This window comes from Centrocercus urophasianus, unplaced genomic scaffold, assembly GCF_019232065.1.
Source record: "Centrocercus urophasianus isolate 14NV4802_14NV808 unplaced genomic scaffold, USGS_Curo_1.0 seq_27, whole genome shotgun sequence".
NCBI classification, from domain to species: domain Eukaryota; kingdom Metazoa; phylum Chordata; class Aves; order Galliformes; family Phasianidae; genus Centrocercus; species Centrocercus urophasianus.
This window is the reverse complement of record NW_024884833.1, coordinates 13,230,761-13,248,948: the sequence shown is the minus strand read 5'-3', so window position 1 is coordinate 13,248,948 and position 18,188 is coordinate 13,230,761. Positions and strand designations below refer to the sequence as shown.

General features: G+C 46.0%; 1 protein-coding gene across 1 annotated transcript; it reads left to right on the top strand.

Moving 5' to 3' along the window:
* The first annotated feature begins 14,406 nt into the window (after nt 1-14,406).
* On the top strand, nt 14,407-16,696 carry GAS1 (growth arrest specific 1). The gene has a single exon (XM_042826855.1). It carries the CDS (start codon nt 14,407-14,409, stop codon nt 15,349-15,351), a length of 945 nt encoding a protein of 314 aa, XP_042682789.1. The 3' UTR covers nt 15,352-16,696.
* The last annotated feature ends 1,492 nt before the right edge of the window (nt 16,697-18,188 follow it).

Genomic DNA, 18,188 nt, shown 5'->3' with positions numbered 1-18,188 from the left:
TCAACTAAGGAAGCCAGCAAAAGAAAACAGAAGAGGTCATAAGAGTATCAGTAATTGTGGTTGAAGAGAGGGCCTCATCTATGGACGCAATGGGAAAAATAAAGATAATATCATAAATATCTTTATTTAGGAACAACCATTCCTCAGTAGAACTAAGGATGGTGAAAATAGATACTGCCATTCCCTACACGTATATATGATTCTTGGAGCCCATCTTGAAGAATTTCACTACCTTTTCAGGAGGCATCAGATTATGAACACCAGAACACACTGCTTAGCTCTGCAGAACATGAAAACTAACCTACCTAAGGAGAAATAGCATGCTGGAAGCCATAAGCCCAACTAACCCAAAGCAAGCAGTCAGTTAACAACCCAACATTATATCATTTTTTTTTGCCAAAAACTATCTCCACATTAGCTATGTATCTCAGATCAAACTCAGGTTAAAAACTAATATGAAATAGACATATCCTTGAAGAACACTATTATAAAAGGCTTTCAAGCAGAACTCATATAGTAGTCCCAAAAGATGTATACTACAAGTGTATTGCAAAATCTCATTTCAATAGCATTTTCCCATTAGTATGAAAGAAATATGAAAAAAGTAAGTGTTCTGTGAATTTAACTCAGACTGTTGGAAGAATAAACAAATCTTATTTGGACCATAAGAAAGAGGCAGGCAAATCTTAGGGAAGTTTCTTTTACAGCTAAATTAAAGAAGCAAATAGCATCCATGAAAGAGAGAGTCAGGATATACATTTGTAATGCTGTTTTCCTCCTAAGACAGAAAGTTAATTAAGGAGTATTCCTTCTATTATTTCTCAGATGCTGTATTACAGCTTAGAGACCTTGAGTAAGGTACCGTAACAGGGTAGAGAATTTGAATGAAAAAGAGAAACAGTACTATACAGATTTGAGAGGTGGATGTATAAAACTGATAGGAAAACAAACTGCAACACTTATGAACACTACTGACTGGATTCTACAATCATATTTGCAATACTGTTATGATAAATCTCAACCCTGCTCTACTTTAGTGTTGCTAGTGTCTGAATGCTAATGCATTAGATAAAAATGACTATACAAGGCTACACAAACAGCAGTTTCACCTGCAGTATGATCTAAACTGGCATGGGCATTCTGAATAAGTAAATACCTAATAATTACTTTAATAATTAATCTTATGAATACCACAGGAATTAATGTTGATAGAAAATTACTTGGGTGGGAACAATGAAAAATAGCTATGCACAATGGAATGGTATTAAAGGAGGTAAAAATCTGCACCAGTTATAAAATGTTTCCAAACACATCTACTAAAAGGGCATGGTAGAAGCTCCTTACCTTATCGCTTAACAATATTAACAAATAGGCCAAAATAAACTGGAAAATGTAATAAAGTTAATGACTAATCTCACACTGATGGAATAATCTTGCAGTAAGGATGGAGAATGTTCCAAAACCTCTTTTTCATTTAAAACTTCTACTATCTGTAACCTTGTGGACATGTTAGGGCTATCCAACCATGGGTATTATGTCTGGCTCCAGAAAGCAGCGTGATGCCAGCATATAACTCAATTCCCAGAGATTGGAATCCACCAGAGCACTGCTGGTGCTAACTGCATTCCCAAAAGTACAGCCTTCCGTGTTGTCTTTACAGCCTCCTGAAACTGATTCATCCCTTTTGGGGAACTCTGAAAAGAGCAATTGCCTAACATAACAAAACAAAAAGAAGACAGCTTAGCTCACCTCTACTGTTCATACAGAGAATGATTACTGTTTGTTAGGAAGAATAAAAAATTCATAGGATGCCTGACAATGGCTGATAGCTCAGTATATTTTCATGTAACAAAGCTCTGATTGCTATCCTTCACCTGAAAATAAAACCATAGCTATTTTGTGGTGCTGTTATTGAGATCTCCCAGTCAAGCATTTTAATATTTAGTAATGCACCGTGACAAATTTATGCTGGTTATATTTCTTTCTATTTTCTGAAGCCCTCAATTTTTTGCTGGAGAATATATGCAGAGATCAATTTTCAAAATGTAGCTGTAACTGCAGATGATTCCTCTTTGAATGTCATGCTAGAATATCTGATTTTCAAATGTTAGGTGCTCATCACTCTGAAAATCAGGCTGGAAGAAAGTACCTAAATCATTCATCACTTTAGCAAATTAAATTTTTAAGATACAAAGACATTTTTCTTTCATCCTAGAATTAAGACAGTACTGCTAAGGGCATACTAGAGGAACTGAGCTGAACTCTACTGCCTTGACATCTTTTAAATTTAGGTGAAGTGTAAGAAGAAAGGCGCATGTACCTGCATGAATATAGCTGCTGCTCTTGTCACAAAATCTGCTAATTATCCAAACTATTTACCTCTAGATGAGAATTAATATAAATTCATTCTTCTTCCCTAGTGTTTCAAGCAAATGAACAAATGAACCAAAGGAAATTGTTCTTTCTGTCCCTAGTAGGCTGCTAACCATATAAAAAATTGTACTGATTAATTAAAACTGCTTTTTAAAAGAACTAATTAAACCAGAGGAAATCCTTGCCCACATAAATTAGTTTGTTTACAGAGCAATACTGATTTATTTGAATTTGGTAATCTAGGTCAGGACTCTGAAATATTTGCATCCTTCATGTTTAACATACTATTTAGACTGTACACATTTTGTTTTAGTGCACTGAAGGAATGAAACTTTTGAGAAGGTGTAATAAGTCTGACACTCTTTTATAGCAGGTAAACTCAATTAAGGCATCATCATTGCTTGATAATACGAAGTCAGCTGTGCTTACAGAGATACACTCATGACCAGTTTGCTAATTCCAAATTTATGTTGAAATTTATATTTTCATTACTTTAATAAAATTGTTTTAAAATAAGCATTTATTTTAACTATATTTGTGGGTAAACAAGGCCTTCGGCAAACATCACCACAGGATACCTAACAAATTGAACAGACTGGGAATATGCTTTCAAATAGCATGTTTCATTGTAAACATCTTCAAATTCTAACTTAAAAATTGAATCTGGGAGTATACATAGGAAAGCAAATTAGTTATAAGTCTTCTACAGTACATGCAAAAGCTGCTGTTCCTTTTGCTGGTGGAGCCTCAAACCACTGAGACGAAACTGCTTCTTTTGTCTCTCAGATAATATAGAAATCTGCTTATCCATGAAGATCTAATTCTTCATGCTTCTTGCACAGAAAAACTTGCAATTTTACTGTTTCTTTCAAACTTGTATTAGATGTGCTTCAAAGAAGCACATCCAGTTACAAACAATTGAAAAATCTGCGAATTATTTATATACACATCCTTATTTTGTGTGTGTGTGTATAACCTGCATATGTATATGTGTTGACTTGTCCAACAAAGAATTCCCAAAATACTACAAATATCAATATCTATATCTATAGCTATCTACCTACATTGTCCATAAGTATCTAAGGTCTGGGAGGCAAGGGGATGAGGCCAGGCTCTTTTCAGCAGTGTGTGGCAATAGGACAAGTGGAAACAGCCACAAACTGGAGCATAGGAAGTTTTACACAAATGTGGGTAACATTCAACACGGCAAAGTGCAAGGTTTTGCATTTGGGCCGGGAGAACCCCAGGCACCCGTACAGGCTGGGAGGAGTGGTCCTTGAGAGCAGCCCTGCAGAGAAGGACCTGGGGGTCCTGATGGACGAGAGACTGAACATGAGCCAGCAGTGCGCTCTGGCAGCTCGAAAGGCAAATGGGATCCTGGGCTCCATCAGGAGAGGGGTGGTCAGCAGGTACAGGGAGGTGATTGTCCCTCTCTACTCGGCTCTTGTGAGGCCCCATCTGGAGTACTGTGTCCAGGTGTGGAGCCCTCAGTACAAGGAAGACATTGAGATTTTGGAAAGGGTCCAGAGGAGGGCGACTAAGATGATCGGGGGCTGGAGCACCTCCCCTATGAGGACAGGCTGAGGGAGTTGGGCTTGTTCAGCCTGGAGAAGAGAAGGCTGCGGGGTGACCTCATTGCAGCCTATCAATACCTGAAGGGAACCTACACCCAGGAGGGGAGTCTTCAAAAGGGCTGACAACAGCAGGACTAGGGGAAATGGATCCAAGTTGAAGGAGGGAAGATTTAGGTTGGATGTTAGGGGGAAGTTCTTTACAAGGAGAGTGGTTAGGCCCTGGAACGGGCTGCCCAGGGAGGTTGTGGATGCCCCGTCCTTGGACGTGTTCAAGGCCAGGTTGGACGGGGTCCTGGGCAACCTGATCTGAATGTGTATGTTTGGTGGCCCTGCTAGGCAGGGGGGTTGGAACTACATGATCCTTGAGGTCCCTTCCAACCCGGGTGATTCTGTGATTCTGTGTGTGATTGTGGGTAAGAACTTTTTCACAATGATGGTGATGGAGCACTGGAACAGGCTGCCCAGAGAGATTGAATATCTCTGGAGATATTCAAGATCCGCCTGGACACCAAGCAGTGCAACCAGGCTCTAGGGAGCCTGCTTTGGCACAGGGGTCTAGAGGTCTTTTCCAGCCCTAAAATTCTGTGATTCTGTAATTCTGTGGATATTGAGGTAGTTAAAATTGTTTTGACACAGAGTCAGCATTTGTGGTTTACATTCATCTTTATAATGCACAGTTACTTAAAACCTTTATCTAACTTACTTAACAGGTGACCAGAAATTTGTTGCCTTCACAATTACTTCTGCTCTTGTTAGCACCAAAAAAGGGGCTGGATTCATACTCTGCTCTTGGATTTGTTTTAACAGCATGTGTGGTCCAGTTTGTAGTTTAGATTGGAACAGAGTTCAAAAAAGCAGAAGTCCAGCAAAGCATTGTGCAACATTTCCATGTTTACTGTACTGGTTGCACTGGATAAATACCCTCAGTGATACTTACTATTTCATAAATAAATAACAATCTTCAATTTTACAAGGATACTACTTGATTTCCAAGTAAATATTATAAATGGAAAAGGCAAATTAAAAAGAAAAAAAAAGAAAAAAAAAAGAGGCACTGAATACAAATATATACTTAAGATAAGTTTATGTATGCAGTTAACCCTTGCAGCACTGCATTTGCAGGATCCAGGATATTAATATTCCAGAATTACTAATTATATCTTGGCTCCAACTTCTTCTAAAAGACAATACCTTCTTTTTCAGAGTCCTCGAATTCTATAAGAAGAGAAGATAATTGTCACTCCTTTTTATACTTTGCTCCCACAGCATAGATAGAAGCACAGTTGGTTTTTAATAGATCAATTCACTCTAGTTCCACCTGTCCAGGTCACTTTCCACTTCCCCTTATCTGCTGACGCTACAGTATTTCCCCTATGACCAAGAAGATGCCAGTGGCAGACCCTCTGGAGTTTTGGAGAGCTGAGGCAGAGATTGTATCTATGGAAACCTTTAGATGATGTGTGAGTTACACACTTAATTCATTGCAACTCTTCACATTGAACTAGCTGTATATAATAGGTCAGAGAAAAACTCTGCCCTTTCAGGAGTCAAAGGCAGTAACAGGGCAAGCTAAAATGCCTAAAAGCACCATGCCCAACAGCAATGGATCTTCCTTATAGTACATCTTCTCCATCACTGAAATCAGCAATATCTCCAAGAAGCAGCAAAGATTAATGTTCTGTAATGATCTTACAACAGTGTGACAAAAAAAATCAAATAACTCTGCTTTTCTCCTGAGTAACAGCATCCTGATGTTCCATCCTGCATACCTGCCAGCTCATCTGGGCCTGTCTGCTGGCAGGCAACCTGGGACCATCTTCACACATGGCACCCACCAGAGGCTATACAGTTGACATTAAATAGTCCCCTCACAGTCCTCTGACGCTAATTCAGTGAACTTTGCTCTCCCATTTGCTCCCAAACCATGTGTCATGACATGCAGCACATAGACTCAAGCACCTTTGCTTTGAACAAATCACACAGTCAATCTGCAGCACATTGTGTGGAAAAAGGCTATAAAGTGTACTACATCAAGGACAGTCCCAAACTGAATGGTGTGCAAATGGATGTGACCAACCTGTTCCAGAAGGGATCAGTCTGCATACATGCAAGAAAATCTGAAATAACTGGCCTGAGGGTCAGTTACTGGATGCCCTTAATAAAGCTCATAAGACTTCACACTGGAAAAAATAACCTTAAAAATTTATAGTCACTAACTAATTAGTCCTACAGCATTAATTACAGTAACACCAGCTAAGCCTCATCAAATTTGGGTGACTTTCAGTAAGTACAATTATTTACTATTGCTCTACTTCTTTTTTTTTTTTTTTCTTTCTCTCCCACTCCCTCTTCTTTCTTCCCTTTCTCTCCTTCTACTGCCTTCTTCCTCCCCTACCCTCCCCTTCTCTCTCAATTTCCTCTTTCTTTCTTGCACTTTCTCCCTCTCTTCGTTTCCCTCTATTGCTTTCTCCCTTCCTTCCTTCAATTCTCTCCTTTCTCCTATAACTAAAGGGAGAGAAGGGATGATCACACTGGAAATACCTGCACATGACAGTTCATGTTTTGGATACAATTCATGTCCAGTTCGGGTGACTAACTCTGGATGCTGATCTCCCACACAACCCTGTAGACTCAATAACAAGCTGCATTCCATGAAATGTGAAGCAAAATCCTCATCTTGCTGGCTTCACTTGCCCTTTCTTTCTCCACTTCAACAAAAACTACCACAGATCATGCTGGGAATCTCTAAATCTTTTCCTTTTGTAACATTATAGAGTGTAAAAGTTACAGTTTATGGGTCTCTGACGGTACATCAACTCCAGGAAATTAGCAGTAGTGCACGTCCATGGTCACTCATCTGCACAAGCTACTGTGAGTGAAATAATCCTAGTGGGTCATTTCTAGTGAATGAATGCAGGTGTGCGAGCAGGACTTTCACCTCCTGCCATGATCCCCAGACACCAACAGAAAACCTGAGAGAATGACTGGCAGAGTTGAGTAAGAGGCTATCATTCACCGACAGGTGAAGAAATGCTCTGTCAGAACTGACAGAACCTAATTATTACAGAAAAAGTTGCTCTCTAAATACAGATCTCCATCAGGCACATACTGAGACATTACCAGATGCACAAACAGAAATCTTCATCAATTCACAGGATTCCTGAAAACATTTTCAATAACTGTTGTAAATCTATTCATGTGTAGAAAAAGCAACAAATCCAACAAAAAATTGTCCCTAAAAATCTTTTAGAATCATAAAATCATAGAATCCTCAGGGTTGGAAGGGACTTTAAAGGTCATATATCCCAAGTCCTGTGCAACAAGCAGGGACATGCAAAACATCATCAGGCTGCCCAGGGTCTGATCTGGACACATGCAGGACCTTGCATTTGGCCTTGCTGAACTTCATGAGGCTGGCACGGGCTCACCTCTCAGGCTGTCCAGCTCCCTCTGAGTGGCATCAACCACACCACTTTGCATGGCGTCACCTGCAAATTAGCTGAGGACACTGTCCATGTCGCTTACAAAGATGCTAAATGGCACCAGTCCCAGCACCAATCCCTGAGGAACACCACTCATCACCAGCCTCCACTTGGACACTGAGCCATTGACCGCAACTCTCTGAGTGTGAGCATACAGCCAATTCCTTACCCAACAAGTGGTCCATCCATCAAATCCAACTTAGTGACCAGGATATTGCGTAGGGCAGTATCAAACACTTTGAACAGGTCCAGGTGGATGACATCAGTTTCTCTTCCTTTATCCAGTGACACTTTGACTCCATTCCAGCGGGGGGTACAGCCATGGGAGAAGCAAGCCATGAAATCTGGCTTTCCTGCTTTCCTTCTAAAAATTCTCTTCATTGATGTGACATTACAAAGTCTTTGTGGTCACCCAGCAACTGGTACTGGTGCCACCACTCAGTTGCTGCCCAGATGCTGGTGCTGCTGGTGACTTGACTGAGCTCAGGTCAGAGTGACAGCCAGAAAGCAAGTCACAGAAAGGTGCAATGTTCAGCTCAAGGCTTTCCCTACTCCCCCTCTTCCACTTGTCCTTCCTGTTTATCAGCAGCCTTGGCCATTCTGGACACCCCTCCTGGGCCACAGTTATGTGGGATATAGCTCCTTAGGACATGGAGAAGCTGGACACTGGCATGGCAAGCCAGAATTATTTACTAACCACCATACCCCCAGGACCAGTTTTAGTTTTCATTTCAGCACCTGAATCCATGGAAGTGCTCCGCAAGAACAGCACAGAGCTGGTCCTGCTCGGCAGCATCTTCTCTGTGGTGATTTACCTGAGGAGAAGAGCCAGGAGGTGCCACAGAGAGGTGAGTAACAGAAGTCAGGCCATCCAGATGATGCCCAAGTTTCTCAGGAAGAGGCCCAACCCAGCTGCAAAGATCTCAGGTCCCCAAAGCCCTTTTCGTCATACTCCCAGCCCTTTCATTTCCAAAGAGGACCAGAAACTCTCAGCTGCCCCAGGGATACTGCCAGAACTGCTGCAAATGCTGCAAGCTGCTCTGCCAACTGAAGGCAAACCTTGCCTTGATGGAGTCATACTAAAACGTGTGAGACACTGCTACCAGCAGGAGGATGTTTCCAAGAGGCAAGACATGGCAAGATCATGTGCAGATGGGGAAGAAAGCAGAGCCTTGTCTCTGCATACCAGTACAAGCATAGCTCCTGAGAGCTCCAGAGCAGCTGTAAACTGAAGGGGATCTGGCCAGAGACACCATCACTGTACCAGGGCACTGCCACAGGACAGGAAAGGAGCAGGAAGCTATCCAACTGCAGAAAAAGCAAAGCTGGAAGCAAACAGACCCCTAAGACTGCTCAATTTTATTGTGTATTCTAAATCTAATTCTGTATTGTATATAGAATAAATATGTTTGATTTTATTAGAACAAAATCATGCATTTGCTTTCTCTTGTAGTATAAGAGAGGGTAATTCTAAAGTAATAACCTCTTTTCACCTCATTTTCTGGGAAGTTCTTTTCTGTACATTGTGGTGTCTGAAATAGTGAACTATAGCCCAAAGGAGAGACACGTTCAGTAGTACCTCAAAATTATATGAACTCATCAATCATATTTTCACCACAAAGAAACCTGAACACTAAAGACAGCTGGTGACTTCTAATAATACCACCCTGCCCTACTGCTCATGCACATAGCACTGAGAGCAAGCATAGATCAGGGGACGCGGAGGCAACACCCCCTGTGCTGGCACCCCATACTTAACATTCTGGATCACAGCTTCCAGGGTTCTCACCTGGGCCCCAGTAGACAGGCAGACCACAGAAACACAGAATATTTTGGGTTGGACATGCAGAGCATCATCAGGTTGCTCAGAGCCTCATCCACCCTGGCCTTGAAAGTCTCCAGGAACGGGTTATTCACCACATCTCAGAACAATCTGTTCCAGTGCCTCATCACCCTCACTGCAAGACTTTTTCCTTATATCCAACCTAAATCTACCCCCTTTAAATTTGAAACAGTTTTCCCTTGTCCTATCAACTCGGACCCTGCTGAAGAGTCTCTCACCTTCTTTCTTGTAGCTTCGCTTTAGATACTGAAAGGTCACCATCAGGTCACCTCACAGCCTTCTCTTCTTCAGCCTAAACAGTACCAGCTTTTTCAGCCTGTCCTCAAAGGAGACGTTTTCCACCCTTGGGATCATTTGTGTGGCCATCCTCTGGATGTGCTCCAATAGGTCCATGTTTCTTGTACACTGAGGACTCCACATCTGAATGCAGTACTCCAGGTGAGGCCTCACCAGCACAGAGTAGAGGGGCAAGATCACATCCCTTGACCTGCTGGCCCCCATTTTTTTATGCAGCTCAGGACACAGTTGGCCTTCTGGGCTGCAAAGGTATATTGCTGGCTCATGTCCAGCTTACCATCTACCAGTATCCCCAGATCCTTCTCTGTAGGACAGCTCATTTCAATCATTTCATTCCCCAGCTTGTAGTGATTATTGCCTGGCCATGGTGCAAGATCTTGTATTTGCATTTGTTGAACCTTATGCATTTCTACTGTGCCCACTTCTCAAGCCTGTCTAGGTACCTCTGGATGGCATTCCATTCCCCTGGTGTGTTGACTACACTCCACAGCTTGGTGTCATCAGCAGACCTTTTAAAAGTTAGCGTTCTGATTTTACTCTTTGCCTGTCTCATATTCCTCTGGAGCATGAACTCAACCATAGCACGGTCTCTACAGGTCAGCCAGCCTCCAATCCTGATGTCACCAATCAGCTCATTTGCACTGATGAGAAACAGATCCAGTACTGCATCCCCCATCTATTACTCTGGCTCTGGAACCTATCCTCAGTGCATTCCAGGAGCCTCCTGGACTGCCCATCTCACCATGCTACTTTTCCAGCAAATATCCACGTGGTTGAAGTCCCCCAGCAGGATAAATGCTTGCAATCAAGATGCCTCCTGTAGCTGGAGTAAGAAGGCCTTATTGACAGGCTTCGTTTGACCGAGTGGCCTGTAGTAGATACCAACCACAATGTTCCCTTTGCTGGAATTTGAGAGAAATTTACCAAATTTAATGTTTATGTGAATGTGAACTGCTAAATTTTAAGCTAAACTACCTTTTTATTATTATTATTTTCACATTTTCTATATACTCCTGCAACATGATGGAAAGCACAACAGTGACAACAGAACAGCAAGATCCCAGGCTACAGCATGTTAGGATTTGCTCAAATGCAACAGCAGTGGGCACAGAAATAAGGGAAAGAAACTGCTTGCCTACAGAAGGCTTCAGATATGCAGGGACCTCCACAGAAGTACCTTTCTCACAGAAGTACCTCCTCTGCCAACCCTTACATGAGATTTGGGAAGGGATGGAGCCTAGTCCCACCCCTTCCGGTCACTCAGGTGCACTGCATGCACCTGAGCTCCCCTTGGTTTTTCCTGCCTTCCCAACAGATGCTCAATCACTGTTTCAAGCCACGACTTAGCATTTTCACTACAACTCCCAGTGTAAAATAGGTCAGATAATTTTTAACACTGCAAGAATGAAAAACTAAGAGATGAGAAGATCCACCAGGAAAGAGCTTAAGATAAAACAGAGGAAAAGATACCAGGCTTAAAAAAAAAAGTGCCATAACCAATAGGAGATTCCTTTTCTATCTGCCATAATGACTGTTAGTGGTAGAAGACTTATTCTGTAATAGCTTGGAAAATTATTATTAGAGAACAACACTGACTGTTTTACAGAAAAGGATGGCCTATTTTAGAATTTAAATAACAACCAGATCCTATTTTACTGTCCAGTCATGACATATTTTCCAAATGATTCTTTGTGAAAAAGAGTTGCTTTCCCGCATACTCTTAAGTCTACTCTGAGAACCCAAAAGCTGAATTTGGCAAAACTGCTTCTACTGCCTGAAAACCTGCAGCTAAGAAGAGAGGTCAGAGATTTTTTCCATTGGTTTAGATTCACAGAAGGCAAGACTTCCTTCCTCCAACAAAGCACCACGCACCCCAAAGCCCCCAAGTGCCAAACAGCACAAACAGGGACAGAATCCAAATGCCAGACTGGTATGTCTTTAAGCACTTTATGGTAACTTCTTTTCAAAGGATATATAAACCTAGATGTGCAAGATCATACTCCAGATGGTTAAAGGTGCGACAAGTGGAATGCCAGCTATTTTGCCATAAGACTTGCTCAGTTGTTTGAAAGGAAATAAAAATTCTAAGCTTCAAATCAGCATTTCCATTATTAATACCATTATTAATGTAGGAAATCCTCCTTCCTTAGCTGAGGGGCATCACAAAGTTGCACGCACCTCTGCTCCGTACCCGGCCCTCCCGACCGCTGCGGTGTGCGCAAGATGTCTATTCCCTGCGCTCGGGTGCGCCTTCCGCGGCCGTCTCGTCCCCACCGGGACGCAGCGCTACAGCGAAGGCTCCTATGCTCCCCCTCCTGGGGCTCTGAAGTTCCGCGGCTGCTTTCCTCGCAAAGTTACGGCCCCGTGTGCTTCGAGGCGAGGAGCAGGCGCTGCACGACGGATTTTGCAGATGGAGTCAGGAGCTGCGTGGAAGCAGAGCACGTCGCCTGGCTGTCCAGAGGGCAGCCCCTTTGTGACAGACACAGCGGCTCCAACTCTCCCCCGCTGGGAAAGATCGGAAGGCCCCCTGGTTCCTCATCGAAGGATCTTGCCCTCCAGTCTCACCCCCGTACGCGTGGAAGAAGCCTGTCCCCCCATCTCCATGGGGCACAGCCCGGGTCGCTCTCTCCAGCCACCAGGCTGAACTTGCAAACCCGGGCAGCTGGCACTATGCATGTACTGCACTCTGCCTAAATGGCATTTGACATTATTAATCACGCAATTAAACAAGGATTAAAATAAAGGGCAAAAAAAACTAGTTGGATGGCTGCTCTGAAGGCAGTTTTCATGGATTTGGGAGCAAATACATCGTTTGCACCAGAAAGGGCAGAGCCGTATTGAGGAAGGACCACTAGCAGCGTTAAAAGCGACCACAATGGAGTGAGCGCGTGTGCTGGCCGCTCAGCACATCCATCACACTGGCCCCGGACGCACCACGCCGTCTCCCACCCTTCCACGCGCTCTCAGACATCTCGCAGCGCTCGGATCCCCGAGTTTCTGGGAAATACATTTAGCCCTAATTTTTGTGACAGATGGAGTTCATAGTCTCAGGATGAAAAAAAAAAAAAAAAAAAAAAGCGCCAGTTTTGACAGGCAGCAGATTCCGCTGCCCCTGGCGGTCGGAGGCGATGGTGCTCTGGAATTAAGGTAGCACGAACTTGAAAGGCAGAGGGTAAACGCGGCACTGTTCATTTTGTTTTGCTCCTCTCCTTGCACCTGGATGTGAGCACTGCCGTGTCTAGTTCCTTAAAAGCAAATTAAAAGCACGGAGAGTACCACAGGTGGGCAGGGCGGTTTTCTTTCTGTGAAAATCCTCTTAGCTAGCAGGTTTCAAACCAGCTTCTATTGGTGGGCAGACCTGCACGAAGTACCACACAACTACACTGATCCTCGCAGCACTTCCGCTGGTCAGGATCCTACGTCCGCGCACAACCACTAAAGGCAGTAAGCTGAGCTTGGTGTGTGTACCATTGGTAGGGTGTATTAAGTGGCATTGCTGAGGACGCAGCAAGCCGCAGTACTTACATGGTTGCAGGACCCCGCTACCAGCACGTCGGGACGGAGAACGGACAAAGCCACCCTCCGGAGCCCGGAGCGCCAGCCTTGCCCCCACGTGAGCCGTACGGAGCGCATCCTCCGCTCCGCTCGGGGATGTGCCTTCGCCCCGTGGCTGCGCAGGACCGCGCCGCCTTAACGGAAGGAGGGGCTCCTCGGGGGGGCTGTCATTCTCGTTAAGCCTTTCCTTTCAAGCTTTGAATGTGAGCTGCCCTCCAGCCCCCCTTTTCGCTTCCCTCACTCCAGCAGATCGTAAAGAGAGGAGGGAGGGGAAGAAAAAAAAAAAAAAAAAAAAAAAAAAAGTTTCAACAACAGGCTGGGCCAATGGCAAGTCGCAGAGCTGGAAAAGGGGGCCGAGCGAAGGGAGAAAAAAGTGGAGAAAAGGAGAAAGAGAGCAAGAGAGCACAGGCTGGGGGATGTGTAAAAGAAGAAGCGTTGCTAATTTTTTTTGTTTGTTTGCTTTTCCATGCATGCATAATGAGGCCTAATCAGAGCACGTTGCCGCTGCTCGGAAGGCACTTTTGTATTTAAAGCCTTGCAAAGAAAAAAAGATCCGCAGACGGATCCGCAGAACAGCTTGCAGGGCTTGTTGACAACAGCAGCAGCATCAGTCGCCCAGAGAGAAAGAGACCTCGAAGCCGGCCTTCCTGCCTTCCCCGCGCTGCCTTCGCGCTGACGGGGAGAGATTTCTCTTCTCTGCTGCCCGAAGTGCGACCCGAGCCCAAGGGAGCAAGCAGAGCCGGCACCGCCTGCGGGATCGGAGCGGCTGGCATGTGCAGAGATGCTGCGAGCGGAGAGTTAAGAGCTCACGAGAAGGCAACGGCAGCAGCCGGGCATTTATTTTGTGCAAAAAAAAAAAAAAAGAAAAGCGAAAGAGACACGGAATTGCATGAGGATCGGGTCAGCACCATGAGTTCTCCCGACGCCGCCTTCAAGTCCCCAAGTGCACTCCGAAGCCGCGCTCCTCCGCGCGCCGCTCTGCGCTGAGTTCCACGCCGCCGCGGAGCCGCCGAGCCGAACCAGACCGAGCCGGGCCGGGAGCAGCGCCTGCGGCGCTCGGGGCGGCCCGGGGCGACCGCTTCGCACCGCGGCTCCGCCGTTTTCAGCGACAGGGGGCCGCAGCCCGCGCGGATGGATTGATGCGAGGAGACCTCATGCGCACGGCCGGCGGGAGTTCTGCAAACTTTCCGAGCGGCGGCAGCTCCTTCTCTTCTTCATTATCCTCGCCCGGCGGCTCCTCTCCCCCGCTACCCCGCGGCAGCAGCCGCCTCCGCCGCCCGCGATGCCGGCCCGCCCGCCCGCCTGGCTGTGGCTGGTGGCGGCGCTGGGCGCCGTGTGGCCGCCCCGGAGCTCTCCGGTGCAGGGCCGGCGGCTGATCTGCTGGCAGGCGGTGCTGCAGTGTCAGGGGGAGCCCGAGTGCAGCTACGCTTACAACCAGTACGCCGAGGCGTGCGCCTCGGTGCTCCTGCAGCAGCAGCCGGCGGTGGGCGGCGGGGACGGGCCGGCGGCCGCCGCAGCCTCGGCCGCCTCCCGGCGGCGGTGCCCCAGCCACTGCATCGCGGCCCTCATCCAGCTCAACCACACCCGGCGCGGCCCGGCGCTGGAGGACTGCGACTGCGCGCAGGACGAGAACTGCCGCGCTACGAAGCGCGCCATCGAGCCCTGCCTGCCCCGCACCAGCAGCCCCGCGACCGGCGGCGCGGGGGGCGGCGGGCCCGGCGGCGGCGCGGGGGGCGGCCCCGGCGTGATGGGCTGCACGGAGGCGCGGCGGCGCTGTGACTGGGACAGCCGCTGCAGCCAGGCGCTCAACCGCTATATGGCCTACTGCGGGAAACTGTTCAACGGGCTGCGCTGCACGCCCGAGTGCCGCGCCGTCATCGAGGACATGCTGGCCGTGCCCAAGGCCGTGCTGCTCAACGACTGCGTCTGCGACGGGCTGGAGCGGCCAATCTGCGAGTCGGTCAAGGAGAACATGGCCCGCCTCTGCTTCGGCGCCGACGTGGGCAGCAACGGCGCGGGCAGCAGCGGAGGTTCGGACGGCGGCCTGGAGGAATACTACGACGAGGACTACGAGGAGGAGCCGAGCCAGAAGGGGAGGGACGAAGCTGAGGACAATGCGGGCCCGGAGCCCGGCTTCCCCATGCAGGCGGATGGTGCCGGCCGGGACTCCGGCGCGGCCTGGGCGCTGCTGGCCTCCATCTTGCTGCCGCTTCTACCGCCGCTCTAGCCTCCCGCCCGGCCCTGGCCACGGCCCCGGCCCCGGGCAGGGCTTCCCCGCTTCCAGGCGAGCGGACAGTTAGTCCCGCCGTTATCCGGGCGCCTCCCCTGCGTGTCTGTCCCCGTGTGCACTATGCAATGCGTCCCGGCCGCCTGGCGCTGCGGTCCGCGGTGAGGTGAGGGGAAGGACCTTAAATCGGCTCCCCGCCGCCTCGGAGGGAGGGAGAGGAAGAGAGGGCACGGCCGCGTGTCTGTAGCGATTTGACATGAAGGTTAGAAAGAGGCGAGGTGCCCAAATTGCTGCCAAAGCTATTGCCCGGCAACCTGACTGTCACTCGGTACCGCTGTGCCCGGTGCTGCGCTGCATCTGCCGCTTACTGAGCTTAGGAGAGCACCGGCTGAGCGAGGTGAGGTGGTTCGCAGCGCTGCCTCTTGCACACAAGTCTGCCCTAACGCAGCGGGCCGGCAGCCGCCTCTCCTAACCTAGGGGCACACAAAAATGATTCTTTTCAAAGAGAGTTGTTGGCTGTCGCAAACAATGCAACTTGTCTTCCAAAAGAGCTCTGCACTGCCATCTTCGAAAGACACTTTTAAACTCAGAACATGTATGTTCACATATGCTGAGAAGCTATATTGCCTCTTGTATCAGGGTGCTGACCTCTGGTAAATCTTTATATAGAGATGTATTTAAAACTGGGATTTGTTACCAGTCGCTCTTCTTTGTTTATACAATTTTATAAATTGTATGCTTTTGGGGATAATTTATTTAAGAAAAAAAAATAAAAGTTTTAAATCCACATCCTATTTGCCAGGTAATCACATGCGCTAGTCATTTCTGGAAAGGTACAGGTTTTGTTTTAAGTGTAAAGGGATACCAGCAGCAACGATTCACTGACGTATTTTCTAGAACACCGAATGTACAGTGTATTTTATAGATTTGGAGTTAACATTCTTATTTGGAGAGACTTTATGAACACTGTAGAATTGTATGTACACATTTCTGAGCTGCCTTAAACCTAGTATTTTTTATAGAAGGCATAACAAAGGCCTGTGTTTCAAATATGTATGGCTTTTTGTACTTTATAAATGTTTAAATTAGTAAAGAAAGAGCTTTAAATAATGGATGTGGTGAAATTGTTTTCCAGGGACACTTGAACTCTCAGCTCCTGAGATTGGAAGGAGGGGGAGAGCAGGGGAGGGGAGGACGGGAGCCAACCGCAGAACAACAAACCAAAAACAACCAACAAGCAAAAATCTATGCCTGCCTGTAATACTTTACATAGATGTAAATTACTGGTATTCTTACGTTAATGAATAATTACGTGCAACAAGTAAATACAGCTTTGAAAATACTACTTTAAAAGAGTGGTTGATTTTTATAATGCGTTGGCATGGCAACATGCTGGTGCCAGAAGATAGTGAAGCGATTCAGGGACACTGCCCCTGTATGTGTGTAGAATTGCTTGTGCACTGTGCTTTCTTCTTGAAGTGGAGGCATGTTGCTCCACTGACACCCTTAGAAATACTCCCTGCCACGCGAACAAGGAAACGGTGAGAAATGCAGAATGCAGAGCCTTCATGCAGGCTGTGGTGTGTGCATCTAGGAGGGTGCTGCAAAATGTGCGTGAGTTATCATTCATCCTGTCTTGTCCCACATTGAATAACACAAAAGTAAACAAACGGAGGGGATCAGCAATTACCAGATCTTGTAATACCGTTCTGAAGAGTTGCTTTGCGTTGTGCTGAAGCCTGGTTTGCTGCCAGAGCTACTGATCTACACTCAAACGCCCTTAGATAAATAATTACACTCTTAAGCTGTGTTGAGTGCTGATACACTTGACCTTGTAAATAGAAATGTTTGCAGTAGGAATAAACTCCAGCATTGGAAAATCTTTTAAACATTAACACAAAAGACAAAGCTCAGTCCTCTAGGGATTTGAGTTTGGACTGCGTCAAGCCAGGCGCACACACACACACATACACACACAAGTTAAAAAAAAAAAAAAAAAAAAAAAAGTTTATTTATCTTTTATTCATGGTGTTTATTTAAAGCTTTTCATTTTAAATGCAGTGATTGGAGGGCAAGTCAGAAGTTTAAAAGCTACCACAAATAAACTTTGACTGAGGGGGCAACAGATTAGCAAGATAGTGTCTTTTTCATCTTACCAGATCTTGACAGAGGGCAAGTCCACATCTGCCTGTTGTGTAAATCAATGAAATTAGAAATCCTCGCTTCTGGATTAGTTATTTCAGTGACAGATTATTATTTCTTTGGGGGTGTGAACTTGATTAAGATTGTCCAGTAACACACACGGAGGCACGCGTGCACGCGCATACCGACCCCCAAATAGCTATGATTTCAAACAAGTATATGAGTATGCTGTGTGGCTGTGATCTGAAGTTTGTTTTTTTAAAGTCGTCTGAGTGGTTGAGTAAACTTTTTGTTAAAACAAAGCTGGAAATGTTGTTTCCTCAAGAAGAGAACGGAGCATCTGGGTGAGACTTGTGAATAGCATCAGCTTTCTTTGCAAAACACTGGGTCTGCTGTTCTGCAGAGATGATCCTAAGTAGTCTCTGGTTCTTCAGGAGATGCTCAGGAAGACATTTTCACTTTACCAACACTTGTGCCAACAAGGACTAACTCACTGTTGATGAAAAATTAATTCCCACTTAAAAAGCCTCTATTTTTCTTCAGCAAGGAGTAAAGACAGTTGCACTAGAAAAGAACCAATAATTAACATCTACAATAAATTCAAGACCTGATTTTACAGGCTCCTGTCAAAATCATCTGCCTGGAATAAATCAACACTGAGCAATTCTAGGGGGAGAAGACTCATCTGTATGCTT